Raw genomic sequence first — 19,111 nt, forward strand, 5'->3', positions numbered from 1 at the left:
GGGTGGGAAGAACTAGACCTAGCTGTCAAGTGACTTCAGAAGACTTCGCAGCCAATCTTACCGACGCCAATTGTCTCACAGTACAGATCTTGCCTGTACGTAACGTTCCATGGCATTTTACAAACTACATGGATTTTTGACGGTGGGTCTTTTTGTGTTTGCTCACACGTGTTGTTACACAAACTCAGATTCAATACACGCTTGTATATAAAATCAACGGTCGCCTATCTTACACGCGGAATTCTTACGCGCCGGTCGTACTTCTTTGGCAATGTGCTTCTTTTTTCGTAGATTGTAGGCTGTATTTAAAGTAAAACAACTCTATTACCCTGACAGAGACCTGAAGATCAATTGGTATTGAAAAAAAATATATAGAGCAATTCAGTATGGCTAGACGTTATTTTTTTTCTCCTATATATTAATATAAAGCACCTAACGTGGTAAAGCTAGATAAAATAGCATATTTTAGGAAAGTGCCAGATCTTTACTACTAGTGTGTAGAAAGCGTTGTGACAGTGTATAAAATAAGATGGCACAATCTGGATGAAAAGAACGTATTTGTTTTTAGGTCTCTCAAGGATTCTCAAGCAATATATATTGAGCACTGTAGATACGCAGACGTCTAGACGATCTATACAAAAAACACAATCCGTCTTCCGCTGGCATTTGTTTTCTAAGCTCCTTAGGTCTCTAGGCGCCTATACTCCCTCAATGGAAACACTAGGGGACCAGTTTCAAGTGTATTGACTGCTTGAGCGTTACAACCGTCGTGATAATTAAGCTCAACGGCGCGGTGAGTTGAAATTGAGAACATGGATCATGTGAAAATGTGCCAAGTTTCAGCTGAGTATTGAACCCTATACCCCGTTGCTAAACGGCTCGTTATCGAACTAGTCGGTGATGTTGCCACATCAGTAGTCATGTTTGGTTTTAGAGCGTCAACTATTCCTTAACGTAACAATTTTTATATAGAGTTTTACCAAATGCACAGGTGACAAAAATATTACGGCTGGATTCTATGAGTCTCTTTTTTCTGTCCCTCCTTTCAATGGAAGCTTCTCACGATTTGGTAGGCGTGTTTCTAACTTGCTGGACCCGTAACATTTGAGCATGTAGCTGCATATATATCGTATTAGCGAAGATCGAACCTAGGCGAAGAACGATCAGTCGCTTTGGCATGACGGCCTGGCCCAGGCGCATTTTTCAGTTCGAAGCGGTTCGCTTATTAGCTAGCTTTGCCGTTATGTTCTGCACAGTGAGTTAGTTTCTTTTGTCTTCCCGTGTGGATGTTTTATTGGAAGTTCGAGCGACCACTAAGTTGTTTGACAAATGCTGCGAAGTGAATTAACAATTTACGTCTATTGATTGACATCTCTACTTACTGTAACACAAACGAGGTTCAATATCACAAACGAAATTTCATTTATTTATTATCATAATCCATAACATTCTGCGTGTTATCTTAGCGTAATTATTATTTTTGATATTAGTTTTATGTCCATATGTTTTGCCATCTATCGCTCGTTTAATAACACAATAAACATTTTGTACAACTGTATCCGTCGACCGCGCGTGTTCAAATATTATTATATCGTACAATCCTCTTTCTGTTTTCATCTTTCTCATCATCATCATCGTCGTCGTCATGATTTTCATTTTCGTAACAGTCACTGTTGTTGTATCATCATGGTCATCATTTATTACTTAATCGTTATATTATAACATGCGTCATTTTTCTTGTTACCATCGAATTAGTAATTGTCCGATTACAAAAACATTATCGTCGCCATATATGTATTGTTAATAATAGTATTTATATGCGCGTGCACAAATATGCCAATTTTGTGTATATTTGTGTGTATTCATACATATCATACGTGGAAGTGGACAGTTGATTCGTTGTGTGTTCATATATATCCCAGTGTATTGATATCTCGGTAGAGAGATCGTGATAGAGGATCGATTTGGTCTTTCTCTTTCCTGGTGTACAACTACCCCTCGCTACTTCAGTTCCAATAACCTCATTCAATCTAATCAGAGTCGTCGTCCTGCTCCAGTCTTAGGCTGTTTTCGATAACGGGCTCCCAAATGAATTTTCCAAATCGACGAATTGTTGGCGGTTATCTTCAACAACGTCACTAGGAGCTACTACCTGTACTGTTTCCAAAGCCGGCTCGATCTGTCGCTGTGTATAGTAGCTTCGTCAAGTAATGCATTCCGCATGCGCTTTCGCGGTTTCTACGGCATGCGTGAGGTTGAAAAACTTCCCCATCGTCACAGTCAATATGAATTTGGGCTTATCGGTATCTTTGCTAGCTAACAACAACAACAACAACAAAAAAACAGGTGAGCTCTATTTCTTCTACAAGAACGAATCGCCCCTTGCCCCCAGGTAACAACGAACGATAACACACATATCCGTAATTTGTTCAAAATTTTCCCCGGTGTATTTACTATGGCCCTGTCCGATCGTTGCATAGTTTGTTATAATAGCAAAGTAACGATGTTAATGGCGTCTCCCCAAGCAGAACTACTTTGATCCCAATTCAGTCAACGATTTCTGCCGTCGTCATTATTCTCTAAGCAGTTGTTTCTACGATACAACTGCGCCTGCCTTATATCCGAATGAGCATTTTTTTGCTTTCCCTCATTTTTATCTCTTGCTAATTGACATACTCAATAACGACAGAGAGTGCATACATTGGCGGATCAGATCTTGCCGAAAACGCAGATAACATACTGACTTCTATTCGGCCCTGAACGTATAGTTTAACGACAGTTGATCCGCTGCAGATGTGCCCAGTCGGATCGATATTGCCGCGTTGATGTTTTTCCGTTCTTCTACTATGTTTGTTGGTCATACCGACCTGTGTAACGATACGATTATGATATCTGATTTATACTGGTTTTGACTGATAACATTGTTCAGTTAATTAACCCTAATAGACACTAGTTTTTTTTCCCTAGTTATTGTCAACGCGACGGGAAGCTTAAGCAGTATGTCTCACGTACCTCTTCCGGACCTACGTCATCTGTCCAAAGCTCTGTTATGGTCGTTGTTTACGGCATGGCCATTGCTGTGTTAGATCGAGCGAAGTTAATGCGTATGTGCATCGTTCTACGTCCGTCTGGCTTGAATCGGTTGAAATAGATGACCCACAGCATTCAACAATTCGCTGATCGGTCAGCAGTAAATGATGTCGCATGAAGCCAGAAAGTTATGAGCAGACTCAACTTCGTGATTACGCATATGCACACGCGTGAGGTATATAGCAGCACATTTGCCTCTTCCGATAGTCGAATTGTTCATTAATTACTAGGTCGCACAGTCGCATAAACAGTTCACGTATAATTAGAAACGAGTACGTTCATGAATGGTAGAACCACAAATGTTTGTATAGTAACAGTATCTCGAGAGAAAAAATGATACTGCTTCTTTATAGAAGAGTCGTAGCCTTCGAGGCGACAAACCTTCGATATATATGTCAGTGTAAATATTACAATCATTACATGAAAGTGAAAATAGTCAAACAGCAAAGCTCGGAACAACTCGTCGCGTCTTTTTTACCCCACTGCGAAGTGAAGCAAAGCGATCATCTGTATTTCTACACAGTGTATATATATATATATATATATATATATATATTCAGTTTCAAATGGATGCGTCTCCGTAGTGCTGGACCCGTGTTATGTTTTGGTCATTCGCGTTGCAGTTATGAGAGTTCTCACACCTGTCACATGCATCCATTCTCCTGCTCCCCTGCCGTCTGTTTCCACTACGCTTGCCCCGTTCCCGATACCTAATGAGTGTTTCTGTTTATGCAGAGCGAAGCACCTTGTTGCATTTGACGGTGTTTCGAGTTCACTTAACACATCTACAGTATCGTAGGTTTTCACTGATTGATCACACTGGCGGCAATCGGTCGCCGCTGTTGTCCTTCTCCCATTCGCTACAGGCTGCCTTCATGAGTCACGTACGTTAGCCACTCGACGGTGTATTGGTCTAACACCTAATTTCTTATCAGTCACGCCTCTATGGCCCCTGCCCCCTTCACGACGCAGCGTGTATATCGGTACCGTATCGATAACCTTTTCTCAAAGCCGGGGCTGGATCAGTCAGATCTACGAACGAACGCAGGCTAAACGTACTGTCATTCCGTATGAGCCAATTGATTCAATTAGCTCAAGTATTTCCATTCACTTGGATGTATGGAATCCATTCGGTTCGTTGCATGGCGCATACGTACGAAACGTTATAGAAGGCCCATTGTTATCACACTATGCAGTCTTTTGCTATTCCAGCCATTATACTTGATAAATAACCCATACGCTTAGAGTTAGAGCCGGGTCCGCGTTCGTACGCCATTCGTTAGTCTTGTACACCGACTCAGACAGACCAGTCTTAGGGTGAGTAATACGTGGTCGAATTATCACTCTTCTTATATATGTATAGAGACATTAGCATATATTTTTACGGATATAAGTGCCACCGATTTCATACTGGGCATGTATCATTACTATCTTAATATGTTTATCTCAGGACGCTCCAACACGCTGTTCGGATAAGATTTTAGCGTTTTTCTTTTTTTCTGCCATTACAATATGTGGTAGTGATCTATATTGTTAGATTGATCATTTTGACCGTAAAAATATGTATCATACGATAACAATAGTAATCACACTAACAAAGTTACTTATCATACGAAAGTAGCTATGTCTAAATACATCGATTGGTAGCATAATTAGACATTTACACATACTAATTATATTTTATATATCTATCTGCTGGTATTAGTAATCGGTCCTGCTCATTCGACGCAATCGTCACCTACCATTGTCAGTCATATTTATTAGTGTCAGGGTCCTATGAGCCTTTTTTCTCGTTGACCTTTAGCGTATCCTGAACGGGTTGTGGCGCAGCAACCAGCGACATGAACGTGTTACTGTATATATATATTAAATATGTATGATGTCTTCAAAAGAGACTAGCCTATTTACGCAGGTAATAGGTTGATTGAGAAGATGAAAATCAGCCGCAAGAATAACATTACCAAATTCATCTAAAAGTATATCTTCGGAGCGACGGAAGGGTCCACGGTTAGGGACGACTGGTTCAAGACAGACTGCTTTTCTTACCTAAACATGATTATGGTCTAAGTTAAAATTACAAAGAGATATATATAACGTTAGTAATATAGCATATTGGGAGATCAATAAGAATTTGACTCTACCATGGAGCGTATTCCGATGAATATATGCAAAACATATATTATATATATATATATATATATATATATATATATATATATAGCTTTTTAAATGTGTACTTTTGTGGGTCCATGCGGTTATCGTTTTTTAAGGGAAAACACTACCACACGTTCTACCAGAGATCTTAAAGATTTGGTAAATGCAACAGGTAAAAGTGCTGTAATTCGTTTCCTGAATGAATTTACGTTAACCAGTGGAGCAAAAATAACGTCTATTTTCTCTAGTACCCACCCCCCGCCCCCCGGCCGAAAATGTAGCTGAAAAAATCTGGATGGTAGGTCGGAGGCTAGACTGTTTACAACCTGTTATGGCAATCACGTAAAAATTAAGCAGAGACTAATTGGCCATCAGTTTCTACTTAAAGAGTAACCCGGACTAATTCAATAACACAAGATCCTATTTTACGCTTATATTCCCACGACATCTCCACGGAAAACCTATCATCTCATACATACATATATGATGTTCGATAAATTTTATATATCATAATTTCTCACGTTTCGTGTCTTTCAAGACTTTTGCTTTTTCAAACGGAGTTTTGTGTGTTTGTGTGAGTGTGTGTGTGTGCGTGTGTGTTAGCGTGTGTTGATTTGTACTATCCGAAAACCAGCCGACAAGTTTTTGTTCAGTTTGAAAGTACACAATGTGAGGATATTTACTCTTAATGTAGGATGTCTACCAGCACCGTACCAACAAACATGTCCTTTAGGGTTAACCAAAGGCTAAGTAGCAGTTTAGCTAAAAAAAAAAAGAGGGAAAGTTAATCGTTCTGTTAACTCTAAGCCGGTTGCCCCATAAGACATAAATCTGGTATTTTATCGTGTCTTGTATTATTTTTTTAGGATTTTTTTCTACTTAACGTGTACTGTGTTATACGTTACCTTCCGAAACGTTCAGCTCAACAGTAACCCAATATAAACAGTGGTAAACAACGAGAAGACAAAATAGTGGTACTCCTCCACGTGTCAATGGCCAATTTGCTCGTATCGTTAATGACGGGTGTTAACCAGCAGTTTAACAGCGGGCACGAGTTGGAACTTAATGGATTCGTTGCCAGTGTTTTCTCTATGTACCTATTTTCATCAATTCCCATTTACTGTAGTGGTTACTTAGGCTCTAGCGGCAAGGACTCGGACTCAACTAAGCGAGTGCCGGCCTTCGACTGGTTCGTTCTGCTCTGACATAGTTTAGGTCTTTGTTGCTGTTGTCATTGTTGTGCTCATTAGTCGTACAAAGGCATGATGAACTTCAACAAACGTTTTCATAAGGACGAAAAATACCACTGTTGGGCAGGAACGGTACGTGCAGTTCGAATGGATTTTCCATTCTTACGAAGTTCTGCATGTTTGGTTACCGCTGGTGGAATTGAAAAAGAAATTGCTAAAAAAAAAAAAGTATCAAAAAGTCGTGTGTAGGAAGAATGAAAAAATTGCGTTTGTATACAAGCAGCGTGTAGTTTGCGTTTTGTCGTTGTTTTTTGGGAACTTCAAAACGTGGGTAAGTCGTTTGATTGTGACTATGTAATTAGGTTGTGACAAGTTAAGGACAGATATATAAGAGATAAGAGAATAACTGGTCGCGTTCATAATCGATTGTTTATGCATGAGACGCAGTTTTTATTCATTTTGCCACGTTGGTAGCGTTAAAAAGGCGACGAAACCAAGTTGGAAACACTGTGTTCGAGCGTCAGATGTAGCAAAGCGTGTTTCATGCAAAGTTACTCGACGTCTGGCCTGAGGACATTTTTATCTTTACAGAGTACGGCTTCGCCAGATCGTTGTTGTTTATGTGAATCTATACGGATCAGTTTGACTGCGGAACTTGGCACCCAGCGAGCTGTTCAAATGCTCCCACACAAATCGTATACTAGTAGAGGCGCAAAAAGAAAAACAAAAAAGTATCAGAAAGTACTAGCAGCAGCAGCAGCAGTAGTAGTAGGTAATAATATTTGCAATAGACACAGTATGTACAGATTATTTACCATGTTCGACTATGCAATGTCATCTTTAGCAAGGTGCCAAATCTGTTCGCGGTGCTGTTGCTCGTAACGAAGGAACAGCAACCTAGCTGGCACAGTTATTTCTGAATGACATTATTATTATATTAGTTCTTATCAAGGTAGATACGCGCACGGTTATTGATCAGTTCATTGTTAGTTACTTAATGTTTATTGTTGTTATTGTTGTTGCTGTTGTTGTTGTTGTTGTTATTGTTGTTGCTGTGCTATTTGGCTCTTCATAGTGTTATCATCACTATCTCTGGGGTACACAAGTTTACATACGTGTACAATCATTACTACAGATGTATACAGATACATGCCTACGCCTATATAAAGTTATACGATAATTTCTATACTGAAACATGTATCTACACGTAGGAAATCTCCAGTCGAGTGTGGGCCGTCGAGCGTTATTGCTATTACTATTTCAATTATATAATAGCTTTGTTGGGGATACAAGATACGGGACGAGTTTCATTGATCGATCAAATTGGCTGACTACCTTAGCTACACTGTACATATCGTCATAGGCGTGTACGATAAAGAAAGCTAGCAGTAGCAGTAGCAGTACCGTTATAGAGATTATCCTAGCCACGGCTATCTGAAGAACAATCATACTCATAAGCTTCTAATCGTCAGCCAATACAGACACGAATGCATCACCAAACACTATTATTATCAGTCGAGGGGATAACTAGCTATCAGGAACTTTAGCTAAATCCAGTTAGAGCGATATGCGTGTCGTTCTACTGCTCAGCGAAGAAAAAGCACGCAGTTAAGTTTTGCCTATTCATCTAGCATAGGACATGCAACCGAGCATTACGATTTCTTTGGGTTTCAACCGAAGACACGGACAGAACGCAGCGTTGCTCCTATATCATCTATCCTCCCGTACACCAGGTCCCTCTGTATACTATATACATTAATTACATGTACGTTCGTACATATATACATATGTAAACTGAAGTACACAGGTTTGCGTTAAATTTTTACCGTTTGATCGGTTCTTGCATTCGTATGCCAGCTCGTCATCGACAGTGCAGCGGGCTCCACGCACATCGTAGGTGGACAAGATGAGACAGAATGGTAAGCACCTAGAATCAGGATATCAGACCCACAAGAATACTATTCATAGTGGTCTGTCAACTGTTGTTGGTACATGCGCTTTACGATATCGTAATACATTCGTGCAGTGATCTCGCGCTTACCAAGTGAAGACCAGCCCTGCACAAGTCCCGCCCAGCTGGAGCTTGTCTGCCCCAAGACAAAACGCCCAACTACGTAAACGAAAATCGTCATTTATCTGGGCCTGTAAAAATTAACTTTTCTCTCTTCTACTAGCGAATAGGGAACTATTCCGTTTCAAGACGTTGATGCGTCGCGGCAAACGGCGCGCCAATATTTGCATCGTTACCTAGCTACCGACCCATTCGGCCTGTTCGGCAAATCAAGATGCTTAACCAAGGCATTTGGGCTTGGCCTGCACCCACTACGCACTTCCGATGGCGTCAGCGAATTTACACATAATGGCTGTAAACTGCGATTGATAGCTTTTTCTTCTTTGAACGGCGTTACCAGATAAGGTTTAGAAAGCAGTCTGAGCCTATCTTTCGGCCGCAGTTAAACTCAGTGTGGCCTCAAAACAAAAACTAATGTACCGTGTGTCCCCAATCGTAATACATTGGTTTCACTATTTATGTAGGACCTATTTGCAACTACAGACATGATGCTTCGAATAAACTGTTCCGCTTAAGCGGTTGCTGTCACAGCCATTAACAATATTTTTAGGAAATCCACTATTAGTTGGAACCCTAGTCGTGGTGTAGGTGTAATCATGGGTAGGTAACCACGCGTCCGTAAGTCATATCCTGTCACACTATATACATACAGTATTCGTATACGGAGTTACCACTTATACATGCCTGTTGTTTCATCAAATCCTAGATTTATCAAACAAAAGTTCATCCTCAGTTGATACTGGGGTCGACATCAAGAATCCGATGATTTTACCCTAAAAAACCTGGTGGTACTAAACGGTTTCAGGTTTTAGCAGGACCAATATCTTTTTTCCATATGGATAGGGTAACCTAATGCATTCAGATTTATGTATTTTCCACACGGATGCCAATATTTAAACAGGGTGGAACATTTACTAAGCTATCCATGAACGCAGCGATACCTTCATTTATCTCATGTTCGATTCGATTATGAAGCTAAAACGATGATCATATTATCCATGAATTGAATTCGATGACAAGCAAAGCAATGGACAAGCGCTATAGTCATCGAGCGTCAGAATAACAGCAAACAACATCAACGAAACGGTTGCCCTACGTGCTAAGCATCCTGTAAAGACCATCAAAACCCATCGTCGTTAGTAAAAGTTCTCCACTAGTCGTGCCCAAACGACCCACAACACATGTGCTTCGAGCAGCAGAAGATAGTTACTAATAATCTATAGAAACTCTAATCCATTGTATGTGTATTAATTATATCGATAGGTGTACAAATCGCGCCCGTTTACACAGAAGTTAAGCAAGAGATTCACACAGGATAAACCACAAAATAACCCATTATTTACTTTGTGGCAAACTTTTCTTTTTTCTTTTTTTTTTTTTTTATCATGACGCATTTTCGGCTAATCTATGCTTGCATATATATTTGTGAAAACAGCTTCTTTTTTTTCTTAGTATCATAGCTGGCGGATGTAGATGTTTTCACGGTCGGACGATTTCATAATGGGCTAATACATTACAGGTGTCAACAAAACTGTCTTGAGTTCATTCTCTGCTAAGGCTGGATATATGAACGAGACTCGATTAGATATATTTCTATTATACACTGCCGGGTATATGGTTATAGGTTCATACTGAACTTGGCTATTTGCGCGTGACAGCCTCATAATAAATGTCCCAAGACTCCACCGGGTGCCTCCTCTCGCAGCAAACTGACCTTTCGACATGCCCACTTAATCTGTGAGCTCGTTTTTGTGTTGGCTGTTAGAAGAGATAACGTTGATTAAGGTAAGAGAAACACTGAAAGATGACTGAAATGTTTGTATTTTATCGATGAAAGTCTACATTCAAACAGTGTTCATCCACACGTAAGATCGGATGGTGTGAACTTCAAGTCGTAAATTTTTTGTGAAGATTGTCTTATTGTGGGTGGGGGGGGAGGGAGGGAGGGGGTCGACCCATCAGGAAACGTTAATCTTCAGAGCCTGTTTCCGTCATTTTATGCATGTGCTCTCTCTGAAGAGAGTGCCACGTCCACATACGCCAGAGTTCATCAAAGCTAGTCTAGTAAGATATCCAATAATTATGAACAGGTCGAACTTGTTACGATATCGTCATTGCTTAGCGGATATGTGCGTACATGTATCAGATTGTTTGGCTCTGATACGTGCCGCGCGTCGAAAACATAGTTTTGTCATTTTCTTCACTTGAAATACACAGGATTCTCAACAGACCCAGCAATACCTTTAAATGCTATGGGTAAAATTTCATCTAACGTTTATGGTTTAAGGACGTATAATTATGTCTTTGCGCATATCTCTTTAATCCGAACCTAAATGGATAGTTATCATACTCTGTCGAAGAAGGGTGCTTGCAGTTACAGTTTTTGTTGTATTTATAGCATTTTTATTTTAAATAAAAGTAGTACAAAATATTAATTTTTCACATAGTTAAATACAAAATCGTTATTTCGCTTCTATGAAATAAGTATAAAGGTAAAAAGTAACGTTTGCTTAACTAACTAGTTTCTGCCCGGCTTCTGAGTTTAGCGGAGAAGCTCAGATCCGCATCGCCATTTTACGCTTTGCATCAGTAGAAACTCGCATTTCTGGAAGCGGTCACGGAGAGCTCGTCGCTGGCTCTGCCTTAATCATAGGTAGATTATAGTTTATCTTATATTTAAAGCATTGCGTTATAGAGACATTATGAGCTGTTAAAATAGCCAATAACACCTATTGAAAACTTTCACGGGACACCGTCATGGCAGGCCTGATACTTATGTCATCTTTACTCTTAGAGTAAATTCTTCAAGTAAATAGTAATATTTAAATAACTCCCTATTTACATGTACTTTATAAATAATTGTATAGCAAGTATCGTTACTATCGTTGAAACTATATCTGCCTTTTTAGCTTTCAAACTAAGGTTCCTCGAACTTCACGCCTATTCAGTGATATGGGCCTGTTATTATTCCAGTAATACGGAACATCTTGATAAATGTTTTGTTTAGTGGGTTCTACAAATAATTACTTGACTACTAATTACTAAATACTTGACAAAATGCTAGTATATCATTTTATAGGAGTCTGCCTCGTCCAGCCTGATTCCCTATTATTATCATTATTATACAAACCCTTTTCTTTCACCCCTTGTTCTCTTCTCGATCTCGAAGAGTTTTACTTATGGGCCTACCCATGCGCCTGCTTTATTGACTGTTTGTTGTTCTGTTCTACCCTAAACTGTGTTGTGACATAACATCGTCTTTGTTCTGTCTAAATGGTATATTTCGTTGTGGGCGCTGTACGAGGATGACGTGAGCATATCCCTGTAACTGCCCCTTGCTTCCCGAATAACTTTTTGATACGGTTGTTCTTGATAATGTCGCCCTATGTTGCCGTTGTCAACAAATTTCGAGCATTCAACTTGGTGTGGCATAGCATAACACAATATGGTCACTTTTTTTTTCTTCTTTAGTTTTTCAGTTATTTTCAGCGTTATTAATATTATAAAAATAGCAAAATAGTTCACGACTCCCTCGTTATGTCGGGACTTTTCATCTTGCCATGTCGTTCTGTTTTTTTTTCGTTCCTCATTACCTTCATTGGCCTTTTTCACACCTAATAACAGTTAATCAGCTATTATTAATCTACATTTTTACATACATCAGTTCTTCTAGAAGGCGATAGACAACTGCTTACATGCATGAGTTGTTATAACATTCAAATAGTATGACATAATTAAGATCAGTCACGCCTGATGCCGGGCCCATGTCCTATGACTCTCATTTTTGAGCCTGTTTTTTACAGTTATTGATCGTTCGCGCGGTCTGCCACTTCGTTCGCCAGTTTCATTTGTCGCAATTGCCGAAAACAGTTGTGCCGTGACGTTCGTATCGTTGGCTACGTTCGACCACCGTGTGACACGATCTGCAACCAGCGGCTTGTAACGTCTAGGTACATGTGACATAATAATCTATGTCTGGAGCGGTATGGTAGAAGGGAACGTAGAAAAGCCGAACTATTGTTATTGTATCATTAGATGTCTCTTGCTTTTGCTGTTCATATCGTTGATCTGACCTTGAAGCTTTCCAATCGTATTATTCAATTTTTTTTTTCAATTTGAGGTTTTTTAGTCGGAAAGCGCACGAACCCTTTCCTATTCTATCCATTCCCGATATTTGCCCTTATATCTCATGATGCTAAACAACGTCCGCTTAATATGCGAAACTTATGACAGATTAACATTCAGCCATCATTATTTTGTTTAGTTAGTTAGTGTTGTTTTAGTTTACCTAAATTTATTTATAGATCTAACCTGATTCCATGGATCTGACAACCATGGTCCTGGTGACGTTCTGTTTCAAACCCCACTTTGACGGCAGTTCTTCCTCAGAGAATAGACCAAAAAAAATCGTATATTTATTTCTTGCCCCTTCCCGATGTTCTCCACTCTTATTCCTCCATTCTCCACCTTAGGTTAACCACTAGTCGAATAACACTTGCCACCTACCTACTGATTATACTCATCTCCTTCGAGAACGTTACATCTGAAACTGGCATGTGAAGTTATATGTTTCGTTAACGGTAGGCACCATATAATCTTACCGTATAATAGTCAATCATCTCATTCATTGGCTTCGGACGTCGCCTTATGGCGTTCTCTGCACGACTTACCGGCTCCATTTTCTGTTGCTTTTTGCCCGTTTCAGGCTAGCTCCTGTTGCGCGTACGCGTTCGCTTTACGACTGTCGCCCTTCAAAATAGTGGAACAAAACTCCCTAGTTTAACCTCAGGCCATACGGCAGTTACCATACGTGACTAGTTCGATAAAAAAATGGTAATGATAACAAGCGTAATGATCAATCATAGTGTCGTAGTAATATCAATGAATGGCGGCAGCAACTCTAAGGACAAGAGTGCCTAATATATTGTAAATTATCGGCAGACAATGGAACCATTTTCATCACATGATATTCATATACTGGTGGTATTGACCTTTCGATCGCTGAATGACGACTGCAAATAAAATACCGCAGTTTGTTTAGTGGGCGTCGCTGGTAGCCACTAGTTCTGACGTCAAACGATTCCCATCACCGGTAGCCGATACGTATGTTCATCGCTGTCGATTACGTTGTTTTTCGGGTTGTTTCTGCACCTCGTCCTTCTGTTCTCTTCGCTGTATGTGTTGTTACGGTTGAAGTAATATATCTGCCTAATTACTTGGTTATCGACATTATTCATATAGATCTAATAGCAATATCATGGTCATAATATAATAATAAATCTATTATTCAACGTGATCCCGTATGTGGGATCCCGCTTTGGTCATCGATCACTGGCGTTTTTGTTTGCTATGTTAATAAATGGCCGTACCCCTGTCCCTTGCTCAGATCGTGTATCTTGTTTGTTCACTGTTGGCGAAAAGCAGCGAGAGATCGCAGTCTCCACCTTGACATAGCTGAAAAGAATCAACGAATTCTTCTTTGTCCTTCCATTGATTCATAAGGAAAAAGCGCCTTTGAAGTAATTGTTTATTCTCGTATTTACAGACAGGGAAATACACGACGTAAATCGATAAATTGGTATAGAAAACAGCGAGTGATTGGCAGCTATTTTAAAGATGCCATGTAATTTCGGTCGGGACAGTACATTGCACGTAAGCACCTGCTCTCGCTCGACGCAAGGCCCCGTGCATATTCTATGATCCATGAGAATATATGTGATATTCTGCCCGGCTTAACGTTATCATGACGTGCAGCGCAAATGATTTTCAATTAATGTGACGGTTATTCAGCTCTCTACGCCGCTATCGTCATCAATTCAGTCACGATCCTTCTCGTGTTTTCGCTTCATTCACGTTTATCTCTCTGTTTCGCTACTATAGTTATACTGGCGAATTTCCCATAGCATCTCTATCACTGTATTATGTGGACGTTATGCTTATTACTACTAAAAATGTAATTATAATTAGCCGTCATCAATCTTAATCATCAGCAACCCGCGGCGACGGACATTTGAAAACAATTATCGTGACCCAGTGTTGTTAAATATGTTCTTGTTCAACCAAGAAAAATAACCGGACGATGTTTGCTTTTGTTATTGTTTTTATGTTGCGCCATCGTGTTTAGTGGCGTTGTCATTCCGCCCTTTATCGTGGCCTAACAGGGGAGACGCAGTGATGCGTTTTTTTTTTTCTGGGACGTTATCTCTGCCATTTCTATGTTATCTTTAGTTTGTTGCTGTTATTCTTATTATACTTGTTTCTGTTACAATAGGCCTAACAAGTACATAGTCTAGGCTCTGCCATTCATGGGCTATGCTACTACAACTGTACGTCTCCCCCCGAACTACTGATGATCTGACCACCATTGTGGCGGTTCCATAATCCGCCGCCATCACTACCTCCGCCGGTGGCAGCAGTTGCTATCGTGCGCAAGCGGTCGGTTTCCTTGGGTTCCTGCCCTTGAACTATACTATCGTCCGCTGCGACCTTGCCCAAATCGGCACTGATCGCCCTGGCCAAAAAACCCGTCCTGCCCGTATCGTTTATGCTCAACTCGGTGACGGATCCATCTCCGCCAATCCCGCTACCGCGAAAGTCCCGCTGTTGCAGATCTTGCTGCTGGTATTGAAGATCTCTGGGCTGCTGTTGGTGTGACTGGTACTGGCGTCGAAAGCTTCCCGTGGCAACGTTTTCGCTAGCACAGACATTGTGAGACATCTGTGAAGGGCCGTGGTTGTGTCGAAACGATCGATTGTAATTCGGCGATGCGCAATCGCTCCCTGTCGATTTGACCGACTCGTTGCTACTTGTCAGCGTATTCCAATTAGGTGTCTGGGTGGCAGCACAGCACGAGGCGAGCGCCGTAGAGGATTTCGCTGCCAGGCCGTCTATGTTCGCACCTAATTGCTGGTTAGCGCCTGGCAGGTATTGTTGGTTAGCCAATATGCCGTAGTCGATGACACCGCTAGAATATCCGGTCCCGCCGAACAGCTCTAGATCGTCGGATTGCGTCGCGCACTCAACGTGTCGCCTTTGCATTGACTTGAGCATTGCACCGTAGCGCTGCTGTACCATTCCTGTGGACGGCGTTGACAGGGAACGACAGTAGAACACGACAAAAAACGTGTTAAAAAAATGCGCAGTTGATGAAAATATGTGAGCAGAACGTTACTTGTTACTAACAGCTGATATTAGGTAACCGGTGTAGGGTCTTGCAAGCGGCGGCGCTGATCGTTCCGGTTTCCTAGTCCCTTCCGGCGAAAGTGAGACGCTCCGTAATTTAAAACACATCGCACCAATTACGTCTTTCTTTTTAAAAACATATCCAATCTATTTCCGGGAGATGAAATTGCATTAAAGCCACGGGCTCAATGGCCTTCATAAATATTTGATTTTTGCGCAAGCTTTTATGATTGCATCATCCCAATAGACGTGGGGGGCATATAGCAGTGGAACTCGGCACATAAACATACAGATATCCACATAAATAAAACTCTAGAACAATGGTTGGGCAATGGATGAAGCTAAAAAAAACGCAGCTCCATATGAGAATACGCTTTTAAGCGAAGCTGGCTTGGAATAAGTGGCTTGTAACTTCAACTATGGAACCCAAAGAGTTTCCGATAGATATAAACCCTCAGTTACCTTTTAAACACAAACATTTTGATTTTAAAATTATATATATGTGGACATAGCTTCGACACGTGCACTGTAGACACTTTGTCCTGCCTTTGTCAACATTTTGAGTCTAAATTTGTGAATGCATGCTTTGCATCCATAGGTCTATATAAATTGTAGTTTTCGAATAATCGCAGTACAAATTATGCGCACTGACTTTTCCTCCGTTAAAAATAGTTACGAAACATATATGTGCAGCAGATAGCGAAAATCCTGCGTAGCTCTGCCGGCAAAGACGAGCATAAACCACTCAGCCTGCCGCTGTTTGCATCCGAACCAACTCATTTCTTCGTCCTAATAGGGTTCAAATGATGGCGTTTCAAAGGAAATAGGAGAAAGAAAGGCGAAACGCAATAGGATAGCGGATTTACCATCGTCGCTGTGTTTGTAATATGACAAAGTACGAAACGGCAGCAGCGATGATGCTAATCGTGACTTTAAACAAACAAAGAACAAACTAAGAACACGGCAGTGACGACGAACGAACCCTCGGCCATTCTAGCTGAAACCCGAAGAAATCAACATCATGTCAAAGGCAACCCAACAGCGCGCAGCGGCCAATGGCAAGTGAACAAAAAGGCCAAGTCTATCAGCAATGACTGCTCGTTCATTTTGGTCTCAAGCTGTCCCGGCCTGACGCGGACCACCTGCGGTCCCCGAGCAGGGCCCACGGCTCGTCTCGCAAGCCCAAGTTCCACACCAAGCGTGGTCTGTTTCCTTCGAATCCTGCAACCGCTTGATCCCCAGTACATTCCTGTGTATCCTCGTTTGTCAACGCTTGCTTTAACCATCTGCCTTGTGACACTGTCAGGTACGCTATGAAGCATTAGGGACCGAAGCACAGGCCAGACGGACGACCAAACAATAGGCCGCCGTAACGGTAGAGCAGTTGCCAATATTACACTAGGTTGCTATAGAGAGCTACTCAAAGGTCGCCACTGGCAACCTCTAACAACGAGACAGCAAGTAAGTAAGGGTTGTACAACGGCTGCAGAACCGGCCCAAACGGGCATTGCGGCAGTAAAGCGATTCGCGCAACATCACAAACCATTAAACTAAGCAGGTCATTTGTGTTTCATGCTTTTCCCGAAAGATGACTAACCTATTGATCGCGTAATGACCGAGATTGGTCAATTAAGAAGTCAGCAAACACGTACATCTCTGCTATTGCACTCACCGACTGGTTGTCGTACGTTCTTCTCAGGGTGCAACAAAATGATGTAGAGCTTTGGCGCGAACATACAGACAAGCGTGACACTAGCCGACAACGAGATTGAGACGCACATCACTGTAACGCCGATGGCCAATTGTGACGAACCCGGGCCGGACACAGTAAGATATAGTGGCACGAACGATAGCCAGATGATACATGTCGTGTACATCGTAAAGCCAATATATTTCGATTCGTTGAACGCTTCAGGGATTGCTCGAGTAAGCACTGCGTATGCTGTACACACGCAAATCAACAGGGCCGGATACGTGAACGACACTAGGCACCATGAAGATCCTACACAAGCGGAAGCGCAAAGAAATACAGGCGTATGTTATAGAAATTTAATCGAAAATTACTTGCTATGAGATGTTAGTCACTATGATCATAATTATAGTCACAGCGTGTAGTATCACGTTACTATTAGTTTAATGTAGGACAACTTCCAGAAACTATAGTAAGTTGTGTCGCAATTCAAAACAATTCTATCTCTAGGTGTGAATTCGCCAAAGCGAACTCGCTATGCTAACGTGACTTTATATATACTTTATAGGTTAATTGCTTCGGATGTTTTCTGCAAAGTAAGATTCAATACAACGATCATAGGAAAAGTAGATAGCTAACTATACGCACCCCACGCCATTCGCAGTGTTCCTTCAAAATATGTGCTCAAGTTCAATTTAATCCGTGTGGTTGGGTGTGACTTTGCGGGTGAACTTATGAAACAACGAAAGCTTACAGGGCAGCACAAATTGCACACGTCAGGCAGGAAAAGACAAACACTGGCAACCCTTTCCGTAATTAGCTTTATTTCTCATTGTGGACCCAGCCGGGGCCATTATGACGACGTTTGATGTCTATCTATATTACATTGTGGTCAGATGTCATGCGCGGGGCTCTTAGAGAAAGAACAGGACTACGGCCCACTTAGCCATAACCTTACTTGGATGGCTCATAACTCATCTATAGATACTGTAAGTAACAGGTTATAAGAGTAGATTGTTCCACTGCGATTTACTCCACCCAGTGGCTTTTAGTTAAGTGCACTATGAATGGGGCTAAGAAAACGAATATTACGACAGTCAAAGAAGCGGTCCTTTATGGCCACAAATCCCTTCTATACTCCCAGGTATCGTCTCTTACATTAACCATTCAGGTAATAAACTGGCCACATATGACAGATGACCGTAAGGCAACGTTGAGGGTTCCGCCACAGAAGGGCTGATTTTCATTTCGCCGTAAGTAATCCTATCCTGCTACGACACTTCTATAAAAACACCAACCTTCATTCACCGATCCCGACAGCCTAAGGTGCCAAACTTAGGCCATCAGAATGTGATGTGATAATATTTAATCTTTTTTTTTGATAAATAATTACCGCATTCTGAATCGAATTTTCCGTTGAATAGCAATGCTACCATAGATATCCATCGTTCAGTTGGTCCTATAATAATACAGGCCATCGACAATATCTTGGTACGTGATTATTTTTAAATAAGCATTTTATCCGTGGTCACTGCACTTTTTCCTATTCAACCCGCTACCAATGAAAAATGGTGTTAAGGCCGTTACGCCTCTAAACAGAACTACCCATTGAAATACGTTAAGAAAACTAGTCCTTCGACTGCGATACGGGTTAGTCGTTTTGAAGCTATTTCTTTTTTTATACTTGCATCCAGACATACTTGACTATTGCGCAAAGTCATAATGGGGAGACCG

The 19,111-nt window shown here is 41.1% G+C and overlaps 1 protein-coding gene across 12 annotated transcripts in view; it reads right to left on the reverse strand.

The window, feature by feature from the left end:
- LOC111252394 (metabotropic glutamate receptor 2-like) overlaps positions 1–19,111 on the reverse strand; it is a 185,847-nt gene that overhangs the window by 55,828 nt on the left and 110,908 nt on the right. For 6 of the 12 annotated variants that reach the window (XM_086991922.1, XM_022810201.2, XM_022810202.2 and 3 more), the window contains 2 exons: positions 17,360–17,689; positions 1,399–15,581 (listed from right to left, as the gene is read on the reverse strand). In XM_086991922.1, coding sequence (XP_086848048.1) covers positions 14,824–15,581; positions 17,360–17,689 — 1,088 coding nt within the window. In that variant the 3' untranslated portion in view covers positions 1,399–14,823. Of the gene's footprint in view, positions 1–1,398; positions 15,582–17,359; positions 17,690–19,111 lie in introns of those variants that run through there. The other 6 variants (XM_086991923.1, XM_022810204.2, XM_022810206.2 and 3 more) reach the window with 4 other exon arrangements.

The sequence above is a fragment of the Varroa destructor genome, unplaced genomic scaffold (genome assembly GCF_002443255.2).
Source record: "Varroa destructor unplaced genomic scaffold, Vdes_3.0 BEIS01000006.1, whole genome shotgun sequence".
Taxonomy (NCBI): Eukaryota; Metazoa; Arthropoda; class Arachnida; order Mesostigmata; family Varroidae; genus Varroa; species Varroa destructor.